This window comes from Stigmatopora nigra, chromosome 9 (assembly GCF_051989575.1).
Source record: "Stigmatopora nigra isolate UIUO_SnigA chromosome 9, RoL_Snig_1.1, whole genome shotgun sequence".
In the NCBI taxonomy this organism is placed as follows: Eukaryota; Metazoa; Chordata; class Actinopteri; order Syngnathiformes; family Syngnathidae; genus Stigmatopora; species Stigmatopora nigra.
Genome location: NC_135516.1, coordinates 2,862,735 through 2,879,881, shown reverse-complemented (window position 1 = coordinate 2,879,881; position 17,147 = coordinate 2,862,735). Strand labels below are relative to the sequence as shown.

At 37.5% G+C, this 17,147-nt stretch overlaps 1 protein-coding gene across 7 annotated transcripts in view; it reads right to left on the bottom strand.

The window, feature by feature from the left end:
* Window positions 1-1,472: 1,472 nt before the first annotated feature.
* The window catches only part of hhatla (hedgehog acyltransferase like, a), a 21,721-nt gene continuing 6,046 nt past the window's right edge, over window positions 1,473-17,147 (bottom strand). Inside the window, exons 1-13 of one of the 7 annotated variants that reach the window (XM_077724952.1) lie at window positions 11,968-12,219; window positions 11,105-11,250; window positions 8,786-8,853; window positions 8,579-8,692; window positions 8,235-8,255; window positions 7,828-8,022; window positions 7,531-7,740; window positions 6,343-6,514; window positions 5,239-5,383; window positions 5,127-5,162; window positions 4,841-5,042; window positions 4,589-4,730; window positions 1,473-3,470 (exon numbers count right to left, since the gene is read on the bottom strand). In XM_077724952.1, coding sequence (XP_077581078.1) covers window positions 3,328-3,470; window positions 4,589-4,730; window positions 4,841-5,042; window positions 5,127-5,162; window positions 5,239-5,383; window positions 6,343-6,514; window positions 7,531-7,740; window positions 7,828-8,022; window positions 8,235-8,255; window positions 8,579-8,692; window positions 8,786-8,853; window positions 11,105-11,210 — 1,554 coding nt within the window. In that variant the 5' untranslated portion in view covers window positions 11,211-11,250; window positions 11,968-12,219 and the 3' untranslated portion in view covers window positions 1,473-3,327. Of the gene's footprint in view, window positions 3,471-4,588; window positions 4,731-4,840; window positions 5,043-5,126; window positions 5,163-5,238; window positions 5,384-6,342; window positions 6,515-7,530; window positions 7,741-7,827; window positions 8,023-8,234; window positions 8,539-8,578; window positions 8,693-8,785; window positions 8,854-11,104; window positions 11,251-11,417; window positions 11,525-11,967; window positions 12,220-17,147 lie in introns of those variants that run through there. The other 6 variants (XM_077724951.1, XM_077724955.1, XM_077724953.1 and 3 more) reach the window with 6 other exon arrangements.

Below are 17,147 nucleotides of genomic sequence, written 5' to 3'. Positions count from 1 at the left end.
GTTTTTTCTTCATTTGAATTGAAAAGCAGGAAAACTACTGTATTTTCACGACTATAAGGCGCACCGCATTATAAGGCGCACCATCAATGAATGACATTTTTTCCATATATAAGGCACACTGTCTATTTTGGAGAAAATTTAAGACTATTAAGTGTGCCTTATAGTCGTGAAAATACAATAATTGCTATTGACTTCCAGGTATGAAGCACTCACTACACAGTGATGTTTTGGATTTTTTTGTATAAAATTTTGCAGTGGGGGAGGAGCTCAATGATGGAAGATGTTGTAAACTTAGATGGCATCTCCATATTTAACAGTATTGTTTCAGTTCAGGCGTTCGTGTTTCTTTAATATCCGACAGTCGTGGTTTTTCGTTTTTGGTTTTCTGTTTTTTTCCATATATAAGGCGCACTGTCTATTTTGGAGAAAATTTAAGACTTTTAAGTGCGCCTTATAGTTGTGAAAATACGATAAACAAAAAGGTGAGATGAATAGTCGGGAAAAGCAAGTGTTTTGTGTTTTGTAATGTAACGGGCATTTGGAATTTTAAGACTCCATCCATGATGAATTTCTCCTGAGGGAAAATGATTAAAGGGAAAGCCTGAAAAACACCGAGATGCATCAGTGTTGTCCCTTGGCAGCAATGTAAAATTATATCAAATCAAATCAAAAGCCTTTATTGTCATTTAACAACAGCTGCGCACTATAACGAAATTAGTGGTGCCACTCCACAAAGTGCATTGTTTCCCAGTATAAACATAAATAAGTAATTTAAAAAGTCACATCCGGGCAAGGCAATTCTAAAATATTGCACAATCGAAGATATTACACATTGTTATTGCACAGAAAGGATTGTGTGTCGTGCTAGTGCAAGTTCAGAGCCCTGATGGCTCTGGAAAAAAAGTTGTCCCTGAGCCTATTTGTCCGGTTTTGCGAGACCTGTAGCATCTGCCAGAGGGCAGCAGATGGAATAGGTTGTGACCAGGGATGTAGGGGTCCTTAACAATGTTCCCTCTGCTGAAGTAGCGAGAAGGAGAAGAATAGATTGAATAAGCATTGGTTTGTCTGCCCTTTAAAGGTTTCACTTAATGTCATTGTGTGAGCGTAACAATGCTAATCAAATTTGTCTGGACTAGACCGTATTGTAGTGATACTCAGGGGCCACCTGATGGCGTGGTTCTTCAACCTGACTTTGGTGCGGGCAGTCAGGGTTTAATTCCCACTCGCCAGCAGTGTGAGTTGTCGTTTTTCTCTTGGTGTGCCCTACAATTGACTGTAAACTGCCTATCGTCTGAAGACAGTAGCATTAGGGAGAGAGACATTTTCGAAGATGGATTTTATGGAAGGTGAATGAATGAACTGGTCATCCAGTGCCACCACAAAAACTTCAGTTTAACAGATCAAATTCTGACTAATTTAAGATGGGCAGCAATGATGTCCAACTGAACAATAACTGCACCTAGATTCAGGTATTCACATAACAAAAGTCTTTATTTGTGAATGAGAAGAGTGGGATTTATTTTTTTTACTTTTTCCATTGTAGAATTCCTATTGAGAAAAATAAATGACAATGTGATGATAACAGGCTTTGTGCACTAGTAAGATAAAACTTTGTGGTTGTATGAAAAAAGGACAACGTATATCAATCCTGTAACCCCTTTTTTCAGTTGGTACGCTTTACATTCAACAATATTCAGCACAATCTTAGGCTTTATGACTCCAAGAGAGAGATATAAATCCACACAGTTGCATTTAACTAGAGCACTGTTTATGTTTATTCTGGCTACATTGCACAACATTGTTTTAACTAATGTTGTAGCGATACTGTTACTAGTTTTGGAAGAAAGCTCTGATAAGGAACTAAATTGCAGGTATTGTTATCAGGAGTTCTAATAAAAAATGCACCGATACTACCGATGTGCTCTTTGAGATTTCATTTCCAATTTTTACCACATAAACACACATTTGCGTACATATTTCATACAAAATTATATAACTTTATTTTTAAAGTTTGAAATGATTTAGGGGTGGTATCAAAGATTGTGGAACAAACTATGCTAATTCAATGTAAAATATACTATTACAAAACCACCTCTGGAATCAATTAGTTCCATAACTAGAGGTACCACAGCATTTTACATTCAAGTGAATAAAGTCATTTGTTGTTTTAAAACAACCAATTTGTAAATTTAAAAAAACACACTTGATATCAGGGCAGCCCGGCGGCTCGATTGGTTAGCGCATCGGCCTCACAGTGTGAGTCCTGGGTTCAAATCTGGGTCGGACCACCTGTGTGCAGTTTGCATGTTCTCCCCGGGCTTGTGTGGGTTTTCCCCGGGAACTCCAGTTTCCTCCCACATTCCAGAGACATGCCTGTGCGTGAGAATGAATGATTGTCCGTCTCCTCGTGCCCAGCAATTGGTACAGGGTGTCCCCTGCCTCTGGCCCGTAGTCAGCTGGGATGGGCTCCAGCACCCCCACGAACCTGATAAGGATAAAATGGTTCATAAGATGAAAATGAAATGAAACACTTGATATCTGTTGAGCATACCACAAAGCCATTTATCAGGTGCCAAAATTACATGGGTGCAACACCAGTTTACCCCGTATATTCATTCGTTTTCTGAACCATTTTATTTTATTTTGAGGCTGACACGGTAACAACTCCTCCACCAGAACGCCTACCTACTTCAAAACTTGATTAAAATGGAAGAAGTTTTCAGATGAACTAAATGAAAATTCAAAAAAAAGGCTTGAATTTGAGTATATTTATAACAATTATAATATATTACCCTCTTTTTGCCTCATCCAAACTGACTTAGGCCATCTGATGCATTCATGGTTCTTCCGCCTGACTTTGATGCACGCAGTCTGGGTTCGATTCCCACTCAATCGCAATGTGATTGTAAGTGCGATTGTTTGTCTATCTCATTGTGCCCTGTGATTAACTGGTAACCAATTCAGGTTGTCCCCCGCCTTGTGCCCCAAGTCAGCTGATATAGGCTCCAGCACCCCCTGTGACCTTAGTGAGGACAAAGCGGTTCAGAAAATGAATGAAAAAAAATGACACTCAACTAAGCTGAACAGAAAATAAATGAGAAATATAGTCTTTGCATTGTTTGGATATAATAAAAGTGCCCCATCAAATGATCTCTGCCCAGTGATAGTGATGATTATCACCAGAAAGTGAACTTTAGAAAACGGCGTACAACCTGCAACAAAATCACCACATTTTGACCAATTGAAAACCACAACATGGCAGTGAAATTGCAGTTTTTTGTGAGTACTGCAAATGAAACAAAAGTTAGGGAGTTGACTTGGACGTGTCTATTCTTCCTTTTCTTTGCCATCATCTATCGGCTTGATTCGCTGCTCATCCTCCAGTATTGCTTGCTGTCGTTCATATTCTTTGATGAGCTGCACGCCACAGTAAGTCACCAATAACACAGAGATGGTGGAGAGGGGGAAACCTGAATGGAAAATAATATTAGAACAAAAATTGTCTACGCCATTTTTTAGACACTATACTTTTCAGTTATTTTTTTACTTCACTTTTTATAGTCACTCTATTTTTCACTCCTGGGTCCTGGGATTGATCCCAGTTCGGGCCTCTTGTGAGGTTTCCATGTTCTCCCGACTTGGGGCCAGAGGCAGGGGATACCCTGTGGCCAGCAGTCCGCAGGGCACGAGGAGACGGACAATTTGTCAGGAGTGGCTTGGTTGCCCCTCCTGGCATGATGTCATGATTGTTATCAGCCGTGGCAATTAGGTGATTATGTTTTCCTGGCTATTTAAGCATTATGGTTTTTGTTGAATGGTTGTCGGATCGACTGGTTTGTTCCCCTGAGTTTCTACGTTTGTCATGCCGTTCTCTTGACGCCAAGTTGTTTATGTTAAGTTTTTTCGTAACAGATCGTTACGATCACGTCGCACAGGGCGACGCGATCGGGGGGAAGGTGAACCCAGGGGCGGAGACGCCGATGGAAAAGGGGAGGCAGTTGCGTTGCATTTGTTGCTTGGTTTAATTAACAGGAAAAAACTTAACATAAACAACTTGGCTTGAAAACTTACTAATACAGAAATGAAACATGCAGCGTGGCGTCAAGAGAACGGCATGACAAACGTTGAAACTCAGGGGAACAAACCAGTCGGTCCGACAACCATTCAACAAAAACCATAATGCTTAAATAGCCAGGAAAACATAATCACCTAATTGCCAGGGCTGATAACAATCATGACATCATGCCAGGAGGGGCAACCAAACCACTCCTGACACAATCATTCACTCTCACACTCATACCTAGGGGACATTTAGACTGTCCAATCAACCTATCATCTTTGGAATGTGGGAGGAAACCCGAGAACCCGGAGAAAAACCACACAAGTGGACGTGACCTGGATTTGAACCCAGGACCCCAGAGATAACGTACTTTACCTCAGTATATTTAGCCTTAATTGCTCACATTTTAAAAGAAACATGATTTTTCACTCATTTTATATGGATTTAGATGAAGATCTCTTTGAAAATGGGGAGGGGGGGGTACTGCAAATATGATTGAAGGTATGCAGCAGAATTAATTTTCCATACCTTTGAAAATTAATCTTCTTCCAACCATTTTGGCAAATTCTAAACTGTTCAGGGAAAGGATGTTGTAGAGAACGATGGCCCAGAAATTAGCAGCATTGAACAGACCCCGGATCCTGCGTGACATGGCATCCCCCATAAATCCCTACATGCATAAAACAAAATCATGTCAAGAGTACACAGATAAAGCGATGACATTTGTAGAAAGTGTATAATAATTCTGAGTTTGAATCATTCATTTAGTATGTTTCTCACCTCCATGGTAGAAAATGGCGGAATAGAGAAGAGTTTTTCCACCCAAAGTTCAAAGTTCAGTCCAAAGCAGTTAAAAAAAGACCAGATATACACCAATTCACATGGACCTAACCATAGAGTGGTGATGGCAAAAGTGCTGATGGTGGCCAGAAGCTCCTTGAAGATTTGATCATGATTTCCACCAATGTAGTCATAAACATACCTATGAAAGATCTCATTTAAAAGTCATTCAATTGCGGTATTAAATGTTCTGGTTTTGTCAAAGAGAATCTATTGAAATACTTACTTGCATAGCCAATCATTAATGCCTCTGTCAAAGTGTCTAATAGAAAAAAAAGAAACCTATTCATTACCAATTCTGGACCCAACTTGAAAAGCAAAGTTTTGTTGCTACTCACGTCTCAGCGAAGACATATAACATTGTGATACATTTAGGAGGCTGAGGAGGGTCAAGATGGTCTAGTGTTGCTACTGTGTTAATAACCCCAAACATCACGGCTGCTTTTAACCAATCGTACACCAGATTGAAGTAAGCGAGGCCAGCTGCAAAAAATAAAAAAAGGTAAAAAGAGACCACAAAAAACATATTACTTTTTGTTGATAATATTCATTCTTCTTCCATACCACTGATCCTCACAGGCAACATGCAGGGGACTTTTTTCAGCCAATCGCAGGCCGCATTGAAATAGACAGCCATTAAAGCTTATAATTACACCACCACAGAGTGGGAATGAAACCCAGACTGCCCGCACCTAAGTCAGGTGGAAAAACCACTGCACCACCGGGTGGTGTTGGAAACAGTCATAATAAAAAAAAAAGAAAATGCCATAACAAATTGTTGAACTCCAATACTTGAATGAATAGTTTAATGAATACCAAGGGTAAAATGATATCTAAGCTAACGAATGATAGATGAGAAAAAAATCACTATAATTTTTCAGGTTAGTCGCACCAGAGTATGAGTGGCACAAGTTAAGAAAATGCATAAAGAAAATAACTATATATAATAGGACTGGATTATAAATAGGATTTTAGGAGTAATTTTACTTTAACAGAGAGGTATAGTTTTTTGCTGGATCTACCAAAAAACGATCCAGTAGTTCTTGATTTTTCCATAAATATGTTCAGTGACTTATTTGGGTTTAACTGCCATCCTTCTGAAAGCATTATCCATAAACCTCTAGATCGTTAAACAAAACAAAATAACTCGTTTACCAAAATACATTCCAAATCCAATAAAGTTTTTGTCTATCACTTCTAACTCTGGAAATAAATGGTACACTTCAAATATCCTTATCATGCATGTCATCATGGCGGAAAAAATAAATCAAAGGCAGTAGAGCAAAACAATGAAAGTAACCATAATTTATAGTAAGGAAAATTAGATAAATAAATCATTTGTCAACTGAAAAGTGCAGTGTATTGGATTCATGCAATGTCGGAAAAGTGACAACATGTTAAGAATGCATGGTTTCCATCACTGTCTTAAACAGTCCACTCACCTAGACACCAGTCTGAAAGTTTGGTTACTAGCTTCATGTCACTTGGGATGGTCAAAATGTAAAGATAATGGAAGAAGGCATCCACTGACAAAATGATTGACAGGTGCAAAATGGCCTTTGTAGTGATGTTCCACATCTCTCTTTCTTTGCGGGTCAGGTTAGCGTTATTGACCTGTGATAATTAAATTACTGCCATTACAAAAAAATAAATCTGAAAATAAGTCTAGATCCTAGTTACAGATGAATATTGAAGAAAAAGTGAAAGACCCCCAAGCGTGATTAAATAACAATACAAACCACTTCTGCATATATTTCCATATGCCAGGGGACGTGTGGGATACAATGTTTGTTATTACTCAATTGTGGTCAGAACTTAAGTAGAAACAACTTTTTGAGAAATTTAGATGAATGTATTTGCTTTCACTTGGGTTCCTTGACGGTATTTCATGTATACACTTAATATAGTAGTATTTGGCAGGAAATATCCAAAACATCGCATTGCTTACTATGTGTAATTCATAGCAGAGGCAGTGGCATATACAATAAAAATTGGGCAGTACTTTCTACCGACGTTTACACAATTCTTACAAAAACAAATCTTTGCTGCACCATATTGATGGTGACTCTCATCATTCTGGTAAGAGGATAAGGGAATCAGAACTATCCATAAACAGAATGGCAAACGTTCGACACCCCCAATTTTGTGGCTCTAGACTTATTATCTATTGATTGAGAGTAAACATTTAATTTTGTTGAGCCATTTTTTTTACTCCATTACCAATTTCAACTCCTCCTTGAAGGTTGTTCTGAAGCATTACCGAGCAAACACATGGCTTACCATCATTCTCAAGATCAGGGGTTTCTAAACTATTCCACAAAGAGCCACCATGAATGCAGCTTTTTGTTCCAATTGATTCAAGAAAGACAGTTTAACAAATGGGTGCTCTTCTGAAACCAGCAGCGCCTAACTGCAATCAACTGATTAAACATATTAGACATAGGATTGGTGAATATGTATCATCATTATCGGGTATAAAGATAACCTGCAACCACTGTGTTCCGTATTGGACACCCATGTTCTAGATCCTTTGCAAAGAAAATTGTCTTTACCCTTTTATGCATTCTGAATTTTAAAAATAAAGTTGTTCGGACCCCAATGCTAATGCATTTATCGCAACCAAAGATTACCTGGGCGTGATACTTATCAAAGGTCATGATAGGCCCGAAGAAAAAGAAGGGGAGGTAGAAATTATACTTCATCAGGTCACAGAATGTGTAGTTGCCATCTTTCTTCTCACAGTTCTCCAAAGCAAAGCTCATACAGCGCATTATGGTGAAACCACAGCCTCCGTAAAAGAGAATGTCTTGCAGGTCAAAAGAGCCAGTCACCATTTTTTCCTATAGATGTTATGGGTAAATTAAGTGATCGTTGTGTGGATCAATTCTCGAATGAATCAATGAATTATTTCATAAAGTGGCACTAACCTGCCAGGAGTTGTAGGGCTCCAGCTTAATTGATGCTAGGTTGGCCAGGCCTGCCGCAAAGCACATCCATTTCATTTTCATCAGGGCAACACTGTACAGTATGATGCAGTGTGAAAGAATTAAAGCCATGAAGGTCCAGCCCATCGTGATCAGGACTGCCAAACCACCATACACACAGAAGATGAGCGATCTGTGCTGTAGGAAAGATGGAGGCGCAATTTTACGGGTACTATTTTTGTACGACTCAAGTATGCTAACAAAAAAAACGCTGTTAGTGCCATACAGCGATGAATACAATTCACAGAGTAAAAGTGTTTGTTTGCTTAGTGAGGGTGAAAAAACACGTGAGTAAAATGAAACAACACAAGTGTTATGATGAAAAACATTCACAAGTTTATTAAAGTTACCTTACATCCATCTATACCAATCTTCATTGTCAGCATGAAACAAGACACAAAACACATTTAAAAAGCAATGAATTTTTTTTAAATGCCAAATATATCAGATTTTAAATTATATTTAATGACATTCAGCTCATTCGCATGCACCAATCCTACCTTTTATCAGGAGTATGTTAAATACATACCCGAGTGATGATCGAGTCGTACAGTAGTATGCAACGTGCACAAATATTAAATAGATATTAAAATATACAGTGTAAACAAAAAGGTATATATACCTGCATGCTGTATTGTGCCATGGCAATTCAATTTGTCTCTCTATAACACAGATTCAGTAGACACATACGCACTTTTGGGGCCAGCAAAGTGAAGATCTTGGCAAAAATCACATGACCGGCGAAAGCAAAAAGAATATGATTGCGGAATGTTGAGAACCACATCACCCATTCAAAGTCTGCAACATCCTGTGGAAGGAACAGAAGCTTAATGTAGATAGAAGAAGGCAGACCAAAAAAGAAAATACTCTAAAATCCAAGTAGCTCTATGAAGTAACTTACCATTTTCCGACCAAAGTAATACCATCCAGGTTTTACACTTTCTCTGAAAGCCTTTCTGCTTACATTTTCTGAGCAAAGAAAACAATTGTGAAGAAAAACTGCAGTGCAATACATATTCTGTGCTAAAAAATAATAAATCAATGACCTATAGCGCGGATTTTCCACATGCATGGTAGTGATAGGACACTCTAAATTGCCCTTAGGTAGGAGTGTGTACATGAATGGTCTCTTTGTGCCATGAGATATGATGGCTACCAATTCAGGGTGTCCCCTGCCTCATGCTCGAAGTCAGCTGGGATAGGCTCCAGCACCCCGTGCAACCTTTGTCAGAAAAATGCTTCAGAAAATGAATATATATATATATATATATATATATATATATATATATATATATATATATATATATATATATATATATATAGATATAGATATAGATATAGATATAGATATATATATATATATATATATATATATATATATATATATCTTTATATATATATATATATATATATATATATATATATATATATATATATATATATATATATATATATATATATATATATATATATATATATATATATATATATATATATATATATATATATATATATATATATATATATATATATGTATGTATGTATATATATATATATATATATATATATATATATATATATATATATATATATATATATATATATATATATATATGTATATATATATATATATATATATATATATATATATATATATATATATATATATATATATATATATATATATATATATATATATATATATATGTATATATATATATATATATATATATATATATATATATATATATATATATATATATATATATATGTATATATATATATATATATATATATATATATATATATATATATATATATATATATATATATATATATATATATATATATATATATATATATATATATATATATATATATATATATATATATATATATATATATATATATATATATATATATATATATATATATATATATATATATATATATATATATATATATATATATATATATATATATATATATATATATATATATATATATATATATATATATATATATATATATATATATATATATATATATATATATATATATATATATATATATATATATATATATGTATATGTATATATGTATATATTATATTCTGTGTAAGGAAGTACCAAAAGAAGTTGTGCTAATATCTCAAATTTAATTTGAAGTTAATGCATATGGAGGGTTCCATTGATAAAACCAACGAACAGGAATTTTAGCACTGTGAGAGAGACACACTAACCACTCAACCACTGGGCCTTATCATTTTCGCTGAGCAGTATTTTAACTTTAATCGGTGTCTGTATTGAGTTATATTATGATTAATGTATTGTGTTTGACACAAAACACTTCAGAAAATGTCATGGCGAAGTCAACTGTTGTGTCTGCAGAGCACAAACTAAAGAATTGTAGGTAGACACTAAAGTGCGTCTCCAAGTTCTCATCTCTCATCTCATTTTCTGAACCGCTTTAGCCTTATTAGGGATGCAGGGGGTGCTGGAGCCTATCCCAGCAGACTCCAGGCAAGAGGCAGAGGACAACATGAATCGGTGGCCAGCCAATCGCAGGGCACAAGGAGACGGACAACCAGGCAAACTCTCACCCATATCTGGGGGCAATTTAGAGTGTCCAATCTGTGTACCATCCATTTTGTTTTGGAATGTGGAAGGAAAACCAGAGAAAACTCCACCCTGATAGACATGACCTGGATTTGAACCCTGTACCCCAGAGCTGTGAGGCAATACACGCTAACCACTCGCTCCACCGGGTCACCCCATTATTATTATTTTTTAATTACTACAATCCTGTATTGATCATTATTTAGGAAATAAACTGGGGGAAGCCATTTCCTCGATTAGGCTTTGAAAAGGGGGATATCAAACAAGGAAAGCCTCTTATTTCTGGTCAAAAAATAACCACAGCTGACTGTACCATTCACCACATCACACTCAAGCCATTCACATCTGTGCGAGGACTTTTGCTATTAAACAGGGACAAAAGGCATTGTTTAGGGCTTAGGCACGTTAAATTTGTCATCTTAATGTGATAGTTGGATTCAACGTGACAGAGTATTTGGGTCATACTCAAATTATTATCATATTAATAGAAATGTGTAAAATGTTAGGCAGAGATGGTGCTTGAATGTACCAGTAGTGGCTGTTAAACAGAATAGTGGTTGAAGATAGTGCATTTTACAACAAGTGTATGCACAGATACTCACCGCTTGACGCCTGAAATATCCAACTGGCAGCCCATACCAGGGCCCCAGAGAGTACAGCCGTGTAGAGATACAACTCATATCTGGGGAGGCCAGACTTAATCCCCATGGTGTAACTGTATCAGCACAGAGGAGGCCTGAACACACCATTGAAGAAATAAGAGGGGTTAATATATCCATGGTATCACTGTCACCACAGTCAAATGACACCGCTAACAGAACAAGATTAGGCATATTTGAACTGGTGAGTCATGTGCTATACAGATCATTAGTTTCCAACTAAATTTTATATAAAAAGATTCATAAACATACATACAGTGTAGGCGACTTTGGAATAAATGTCCTTCACAAACACATGGTGTTTAAGGAATGCACTTAAGGTCACATCCAGACTTTTCACGAATTGACATTGCCTTGTTAAGCCTTAAGGATTGACAAGACAGTGACTTAAATAGGATTGCATGGCTGGCTCCTCGGAATCAGCATGGTCAGCTGCGCAACCTTACCTCTCTCCTATTATAGCCTGAGCATTTGCTGTGAGGCAGGAGTGCTATGCGATCTTCGCTTCACTCCACTTTAATAATGACTGGAATGATTCTGAGTGCTGCATCCTTTTGCCGGATTTACTTATATTTTTTGTAGAGCATTTTTTTTGTATTTTTCGTATTGCACTTGATGTCAAAGTTTGAAAGATTTGGGACTAACATCACATCATGTGCTGCATCATGCCAAGTAACCATGGTTAAGTAGTAGGAGTGCAGCAAAGTGTGCAGCATACTAACTGATTGTAAGTGCTTTACTGCTGTATGCAGAGCTTAGCCTACACAGACTTTGATTTCAATATTACTGTACAAGACTTGACTAACCTTGTGTCCGCTTCACACAGTCACTGGAGATCGTCTCCTTAGAATTGATAAGAAATTTAAAAAAAATGGGGTGGCAGCAGAAGGCTAAATCATCCGTCTTGTTGGGGCTGCATTTGCCAGCCGTGGCCAGTGAGGATGTTGCAGAACTCAACAAACGGAGGAGGTAGAGGAGGCACGCATGGGTAGGGTGGGGGTGTTATATTTCTGCCACTACAGCACCGCGGAGAGGGGTGGTCCACTGTTGATTATACTGGTGAACAACAAACATTCTGGGACATTCTTAGAGGTTTAAAGGAGTTAAAAAGCAGGTGCATCAGTGTCTTTTTTTGCTTGATTTTCTTTCATCATACAAATAAGAGACTGGAAATATATTATTATGATATTATTGTATATTACAGCTCATTCCAATTTCAAGTTACCCTGTTAAATTAAATACAAGTGCACCCTCCAATTAAAACTCAATTAAAAATATGTTTTCTATGATCACTAACAAAGTAACAACAAAAATGAAATGATAATTCTAATGATCATTTTATTAATTTTTATGTAGTTCCTTTGAAATAATAACAAGAACTTGTTTTTGGAAAAAACAAAATAGTAACATACATACTTACATTTGTGACAAAACAGCACAATTTAGACAAATATAGATATACAATAAGTGCTTAGTATTACCATTCATTCATTCATCTTCCAGACAGCTTATCTTCACAAGGTTCACAGGCATCCTGAAGCCTATCCCAGACAACCACTCATGCTCACAATCTGACCGCCACCGGAATCGAATCCTGACTGCCTACACCATGATTAGGCGGAAGAACCACTACCCTATCAGGTGGCTTTAACATTATTATTAACATTAAAATAGGATTTATTTGAATAAATAGGATTAAAATATTATTGTATTATAAAAAAAATTCCTTAACCCACTGTCCTTGTTTGGGGACAGCCTGTGATATTTTTCCGACTTGATATCAAGATGTTTTACCATTTTATGTAAATCTTCTGTAAACTTCCCAGCTGGGTTAAAATGGATTAAGTTTATCCAACTTTTTTTTTTGTAAATGACCATATGTGAGGTATATTTACTCAGTTTCTTTTTATGAGGCTAAACTAGTCTGTTTGCCAATGGTGATGATGTCTTCAGTTGATTATTTTATTTATTTCATATTGGATAGCAAGTTTTGGTTTGAAGGCAAATTTACAAAAATAAAGACGCCTGTAAAAATGTCTGCAGGTTTTATTTTTTACTTTTCATAGTGTAAGAAGGTAATTGTCTTATATTTATTGCACAACAGACCAACAAAAATACTTAAAACTACTACAAAATCCTTATATTTCAGATTCTCTTTTCTTATAAAGTAAGATGACATAGTTACTTTCATATTTGAACAAGGAGGAAAGTCATTTGTTTACTTATTCACAAAAGTTTATTTGAAGTTTCAAATTTGAAACCAAAAAGATGTTATAGTTATGGTGATAATTTTCTGTCTCTGTTGTTGTTTTGTGTTATTATTCTACGTTTTGTTTTGCTGTTTTACTGTCTTTGAATCAAGGTTGTACTTTCTGACCACTTGAGAGAATTAAACCATTTGCCATTAGAAGACACCAGCTTGGCTATTTATTGCAGAACACACAAATAGCATCTTCTACACTCCAACCCAACACACAGATCCTGGCCTTGCTTGAGATTTGTGATGTCTCATTCTCAACCAATAAATGAGCCATAACCTGGTCTTTTTCAACATTAACAATTCTGACCCAATAATATGCTTCCCTCTAGTTCAGCCGGTGTCAAACATACGGCCCGCGGGCCCAACCCGGCCCGTCTGGTGGTTTGGTACGGCCCGGGGAAGAAAGCTGCATTGTATAAAAAAAATATGAATTTTCTTTAAAATGTGTAGTTATTGTATTATCCGCTAGGGGCGCAGTGTACGTGCAGACAACATGAAAGCAACACTGCGGCGGAACTAGGACCACCTTGACCTGGTAAAAGGTTGTTCATTATATATTGTTCATAATGTAAAAGGAAAATTTTGTTCATAAACATTTTGATAATTTACTCATTCTTTGCACTAATTATTAGTATTAGTGACTAATACAAAGGAAAGAAGTGGGCTTATTGTTAGTTCTATGTAATTTTGCAATGAGTTTACTGGTCCGGCCCGCTTGATCTCAAATTAAGCTGTATTCGCCCCGCAGACCAAAGGGAGTTTGACACCCCTGCTCTAGTTCTTCATGGGAAGAGATAATATAATGTTAAAATGAATATTATAAGGGACGGGTTGGCTTCACAGTTCGGAGAACGAGCATTCCATCCCAGATTTGTATGTTCTCCAGGGTACTCCGGATTTCTTCCACATCTCAAATACATACATGGTAGGCTGGTTGAATCTTTTAAATGTCCTTTATATGTGAATGTGTCCGTGAATGGTTGTCTCTCTAGTTGTCCCCGGCGATTGGTTGGCACCCGATTCAGTGCAACCCCCATAGTTGGCTGGGATATGCTCCAGCACCCCCACAAACATTGTGAGGATAAGCAGTATGGAAAAATAAATAAATAATATTAGAAATGTATTTCTAGTTGTTTTATATATAATAATTAATGGCTCACAATTTTCTGGTCTTATTCTGCAGGGATAAAAGAACATCGTGACAGTGCCAGCCACACGACATGAGGCGCTCTCGCTATCATCTCCTCTCATTTTCTGAACCGTTTCATCCTCACTAGGGTTACAGGGTGTGCTGGAGACTACCAGCTGACTTCGGGCCAGGGGCGGGGGACACCCTGAATTGGTGGCCAGCCAATTGCAGGGCACAGGGAGACGAACAACCATTCAGGCTCAAAGTTATACCTAGGGGCGATTCAGAGTGTCCAATCAGCCTACCATGCATGTCTTTGAAATGTGGCAGGAAACTGAAGTACTCAGAGAAAACCCACCCAGGCAACATGCAAACTCCACATGAGTGGAGCGACCTGGATTTGAATCCATGTCCCCCACTCTGAGGCTGACGCGCTAACCAACCAGCCGCCGGGCTGCCCGTGCTCTCTCTCCTATTTGTATACCGTATTTATTTGAGTATAATGCGCAAAAAAATATACCAAAAAAACTGAAGCAAATATTGTGCGCATTGTACACGAATCCCAGTGAAACACTGCCCTCTGCCAGTGAAAGTGTCTCCTCCGCAGCCGTGATGTATAATGGGGGACATATTTTTCCGCCAGATGGCGACAATCTACTTTCTTTTACAAAAGCCAGCCCTTTCCAAATACGCACGTTTATAGGGTAATGAGGTTGTAAAAAATAATAATAATAAAAAAAGTTGCTCCAGAGCACGTTATCCTTGCTCAAGGAGAATAGAATGAGTTGTTTGGTTAATGATGAGGATCAATCAGACTGATTTTTAAAAAAATGTTATGATGATGAATTGGACTACAGTAATCCCTCATTTATCGCGGTTAATGTAGACCAGACATGGCCGCCCAATGGCGCGATGAACGAAAAACTGCGAAGTAGGGTCTACCCCTATTTATGAAAAAAATAAATGTCAGTGTTGAGTCCTAGTAGCAAGCAGAGGACAAGGGAGTGGCTACTGCTTGCGCGTTTCATTGTGGATTTTCACATTTTTATGAATTTACACAAAAATGTATTTACAAAAAAATTTCCCCCAGAAAAAAAATGAGATGCAGTGAAGCCGCGATAATCGGGGATTTAAAATGTTTCTACAGTCCATTTGAGAAATTGTGTTCATATTGGTAGTAGTTTGTTTTAACAGGTTTCCGTAGCATAAATTATGAATGTGTTTTGTCATGTGTTCAGGGATTTGCCAGTTACCAGTAACGGTGCAAGCTTTGGTGTGAGAAAAAAAATGTCACAAATTATGGGTGCCTGTTGTACGAGGGTACGTGTTATACGCAGGTGCGTGTTATAATCAAATATATACGGTAGCTGGGAGTTAGCATATCTGATTAACACTCACTTGAAGAAAAGTTAGACAACTTGTAGAGGCGAGTGGTTAGCGCCAGCTCAGGGGTCCTGGGTTCACCCTAGTGGAGTTTGCATGTTCTCCCGGGTCTCCGTGGGCTTCCTACGGGTACTCTGGGTTCCTCCCACATTCCAAAAACATGCACAGTAGGCTGATTGGACACTCTAAATTGCCCCTAGGTTTGGGTGTAAATGTGCACGGTTGTCCGTTTCTTGGTGCCCTGCGATTGGCCGGCCACCGATTCATGGTGTCTTCTGCTTCTTGCCTGGAGTCTGCTGGGATAGGCTCCAGCATCCCCTGCGACCCTAATATGAGCGGTTCAGAAAATGAGATGAAAGATGAGAACTTGGAGACGCACTTTAGTGTCTACCTACAATTCTTTAGTTTGTGCTCTGCAGACAGAACAGTTCACTTCGCCATGACCTTTTCTGAAGTGTTTTGTGTCAAACACAATATACATGATAATATAACTCGGTTTACACAATACATTTCACAAATTAAAGTCAAAATACTGCTTGAAGTACTTAATAGGGCCTAGTGGTTGAAAGGTTAGTGTGTCTGTCTCACATTTCTGGTGTCCTGGGTTCAAATCCAGGTTGTTCCACCTGTGTGGAGTTTACATGTTCTCCCCTAGCCTGCACGGGTTACCTCCGAGTACTCTGGTCTATCCCACATTCCAACAACATGCATAGTAGGCTGATTGAACACTCTAACTTGGGAACCTTTTTGACACCTTTTTGAGAGAAATAAACAATTCATATTTTCAAACATTATTCCTTGAGAGCCATACACAGAATTTAAAGGTGAAAATACATGAAAATGTGTGCATTTGTGAATAATTTCACCACTTTGAAAGTAAAAAAAAGTCTCTGAATTCTTTTGAAGACGTTTTTTTTTCACTGTTGCTAATCGGGGTATCAATGAGAGTATGCATTCAAAAGAGTCTAATGAAGAAAAAATATGATTAAAAGGGCTCTCGAGATAGTGTCGGTGTCACAGCGTGATGCTCCCATTGATGTGTTTGGGACTTAGATCTCTCACCAGGGATTCACAATTTTGACCACACAGGTTAGCCGAGAGCCATATACACCATCAAAAGAGCCACCTATGGCCCCCAAGCAATAGGATACCTATCCCTTCTCTATGGGTGTGAGTGTGCATGGTTGTCCGTCTCCTTGTGCCCTGCAATTTGC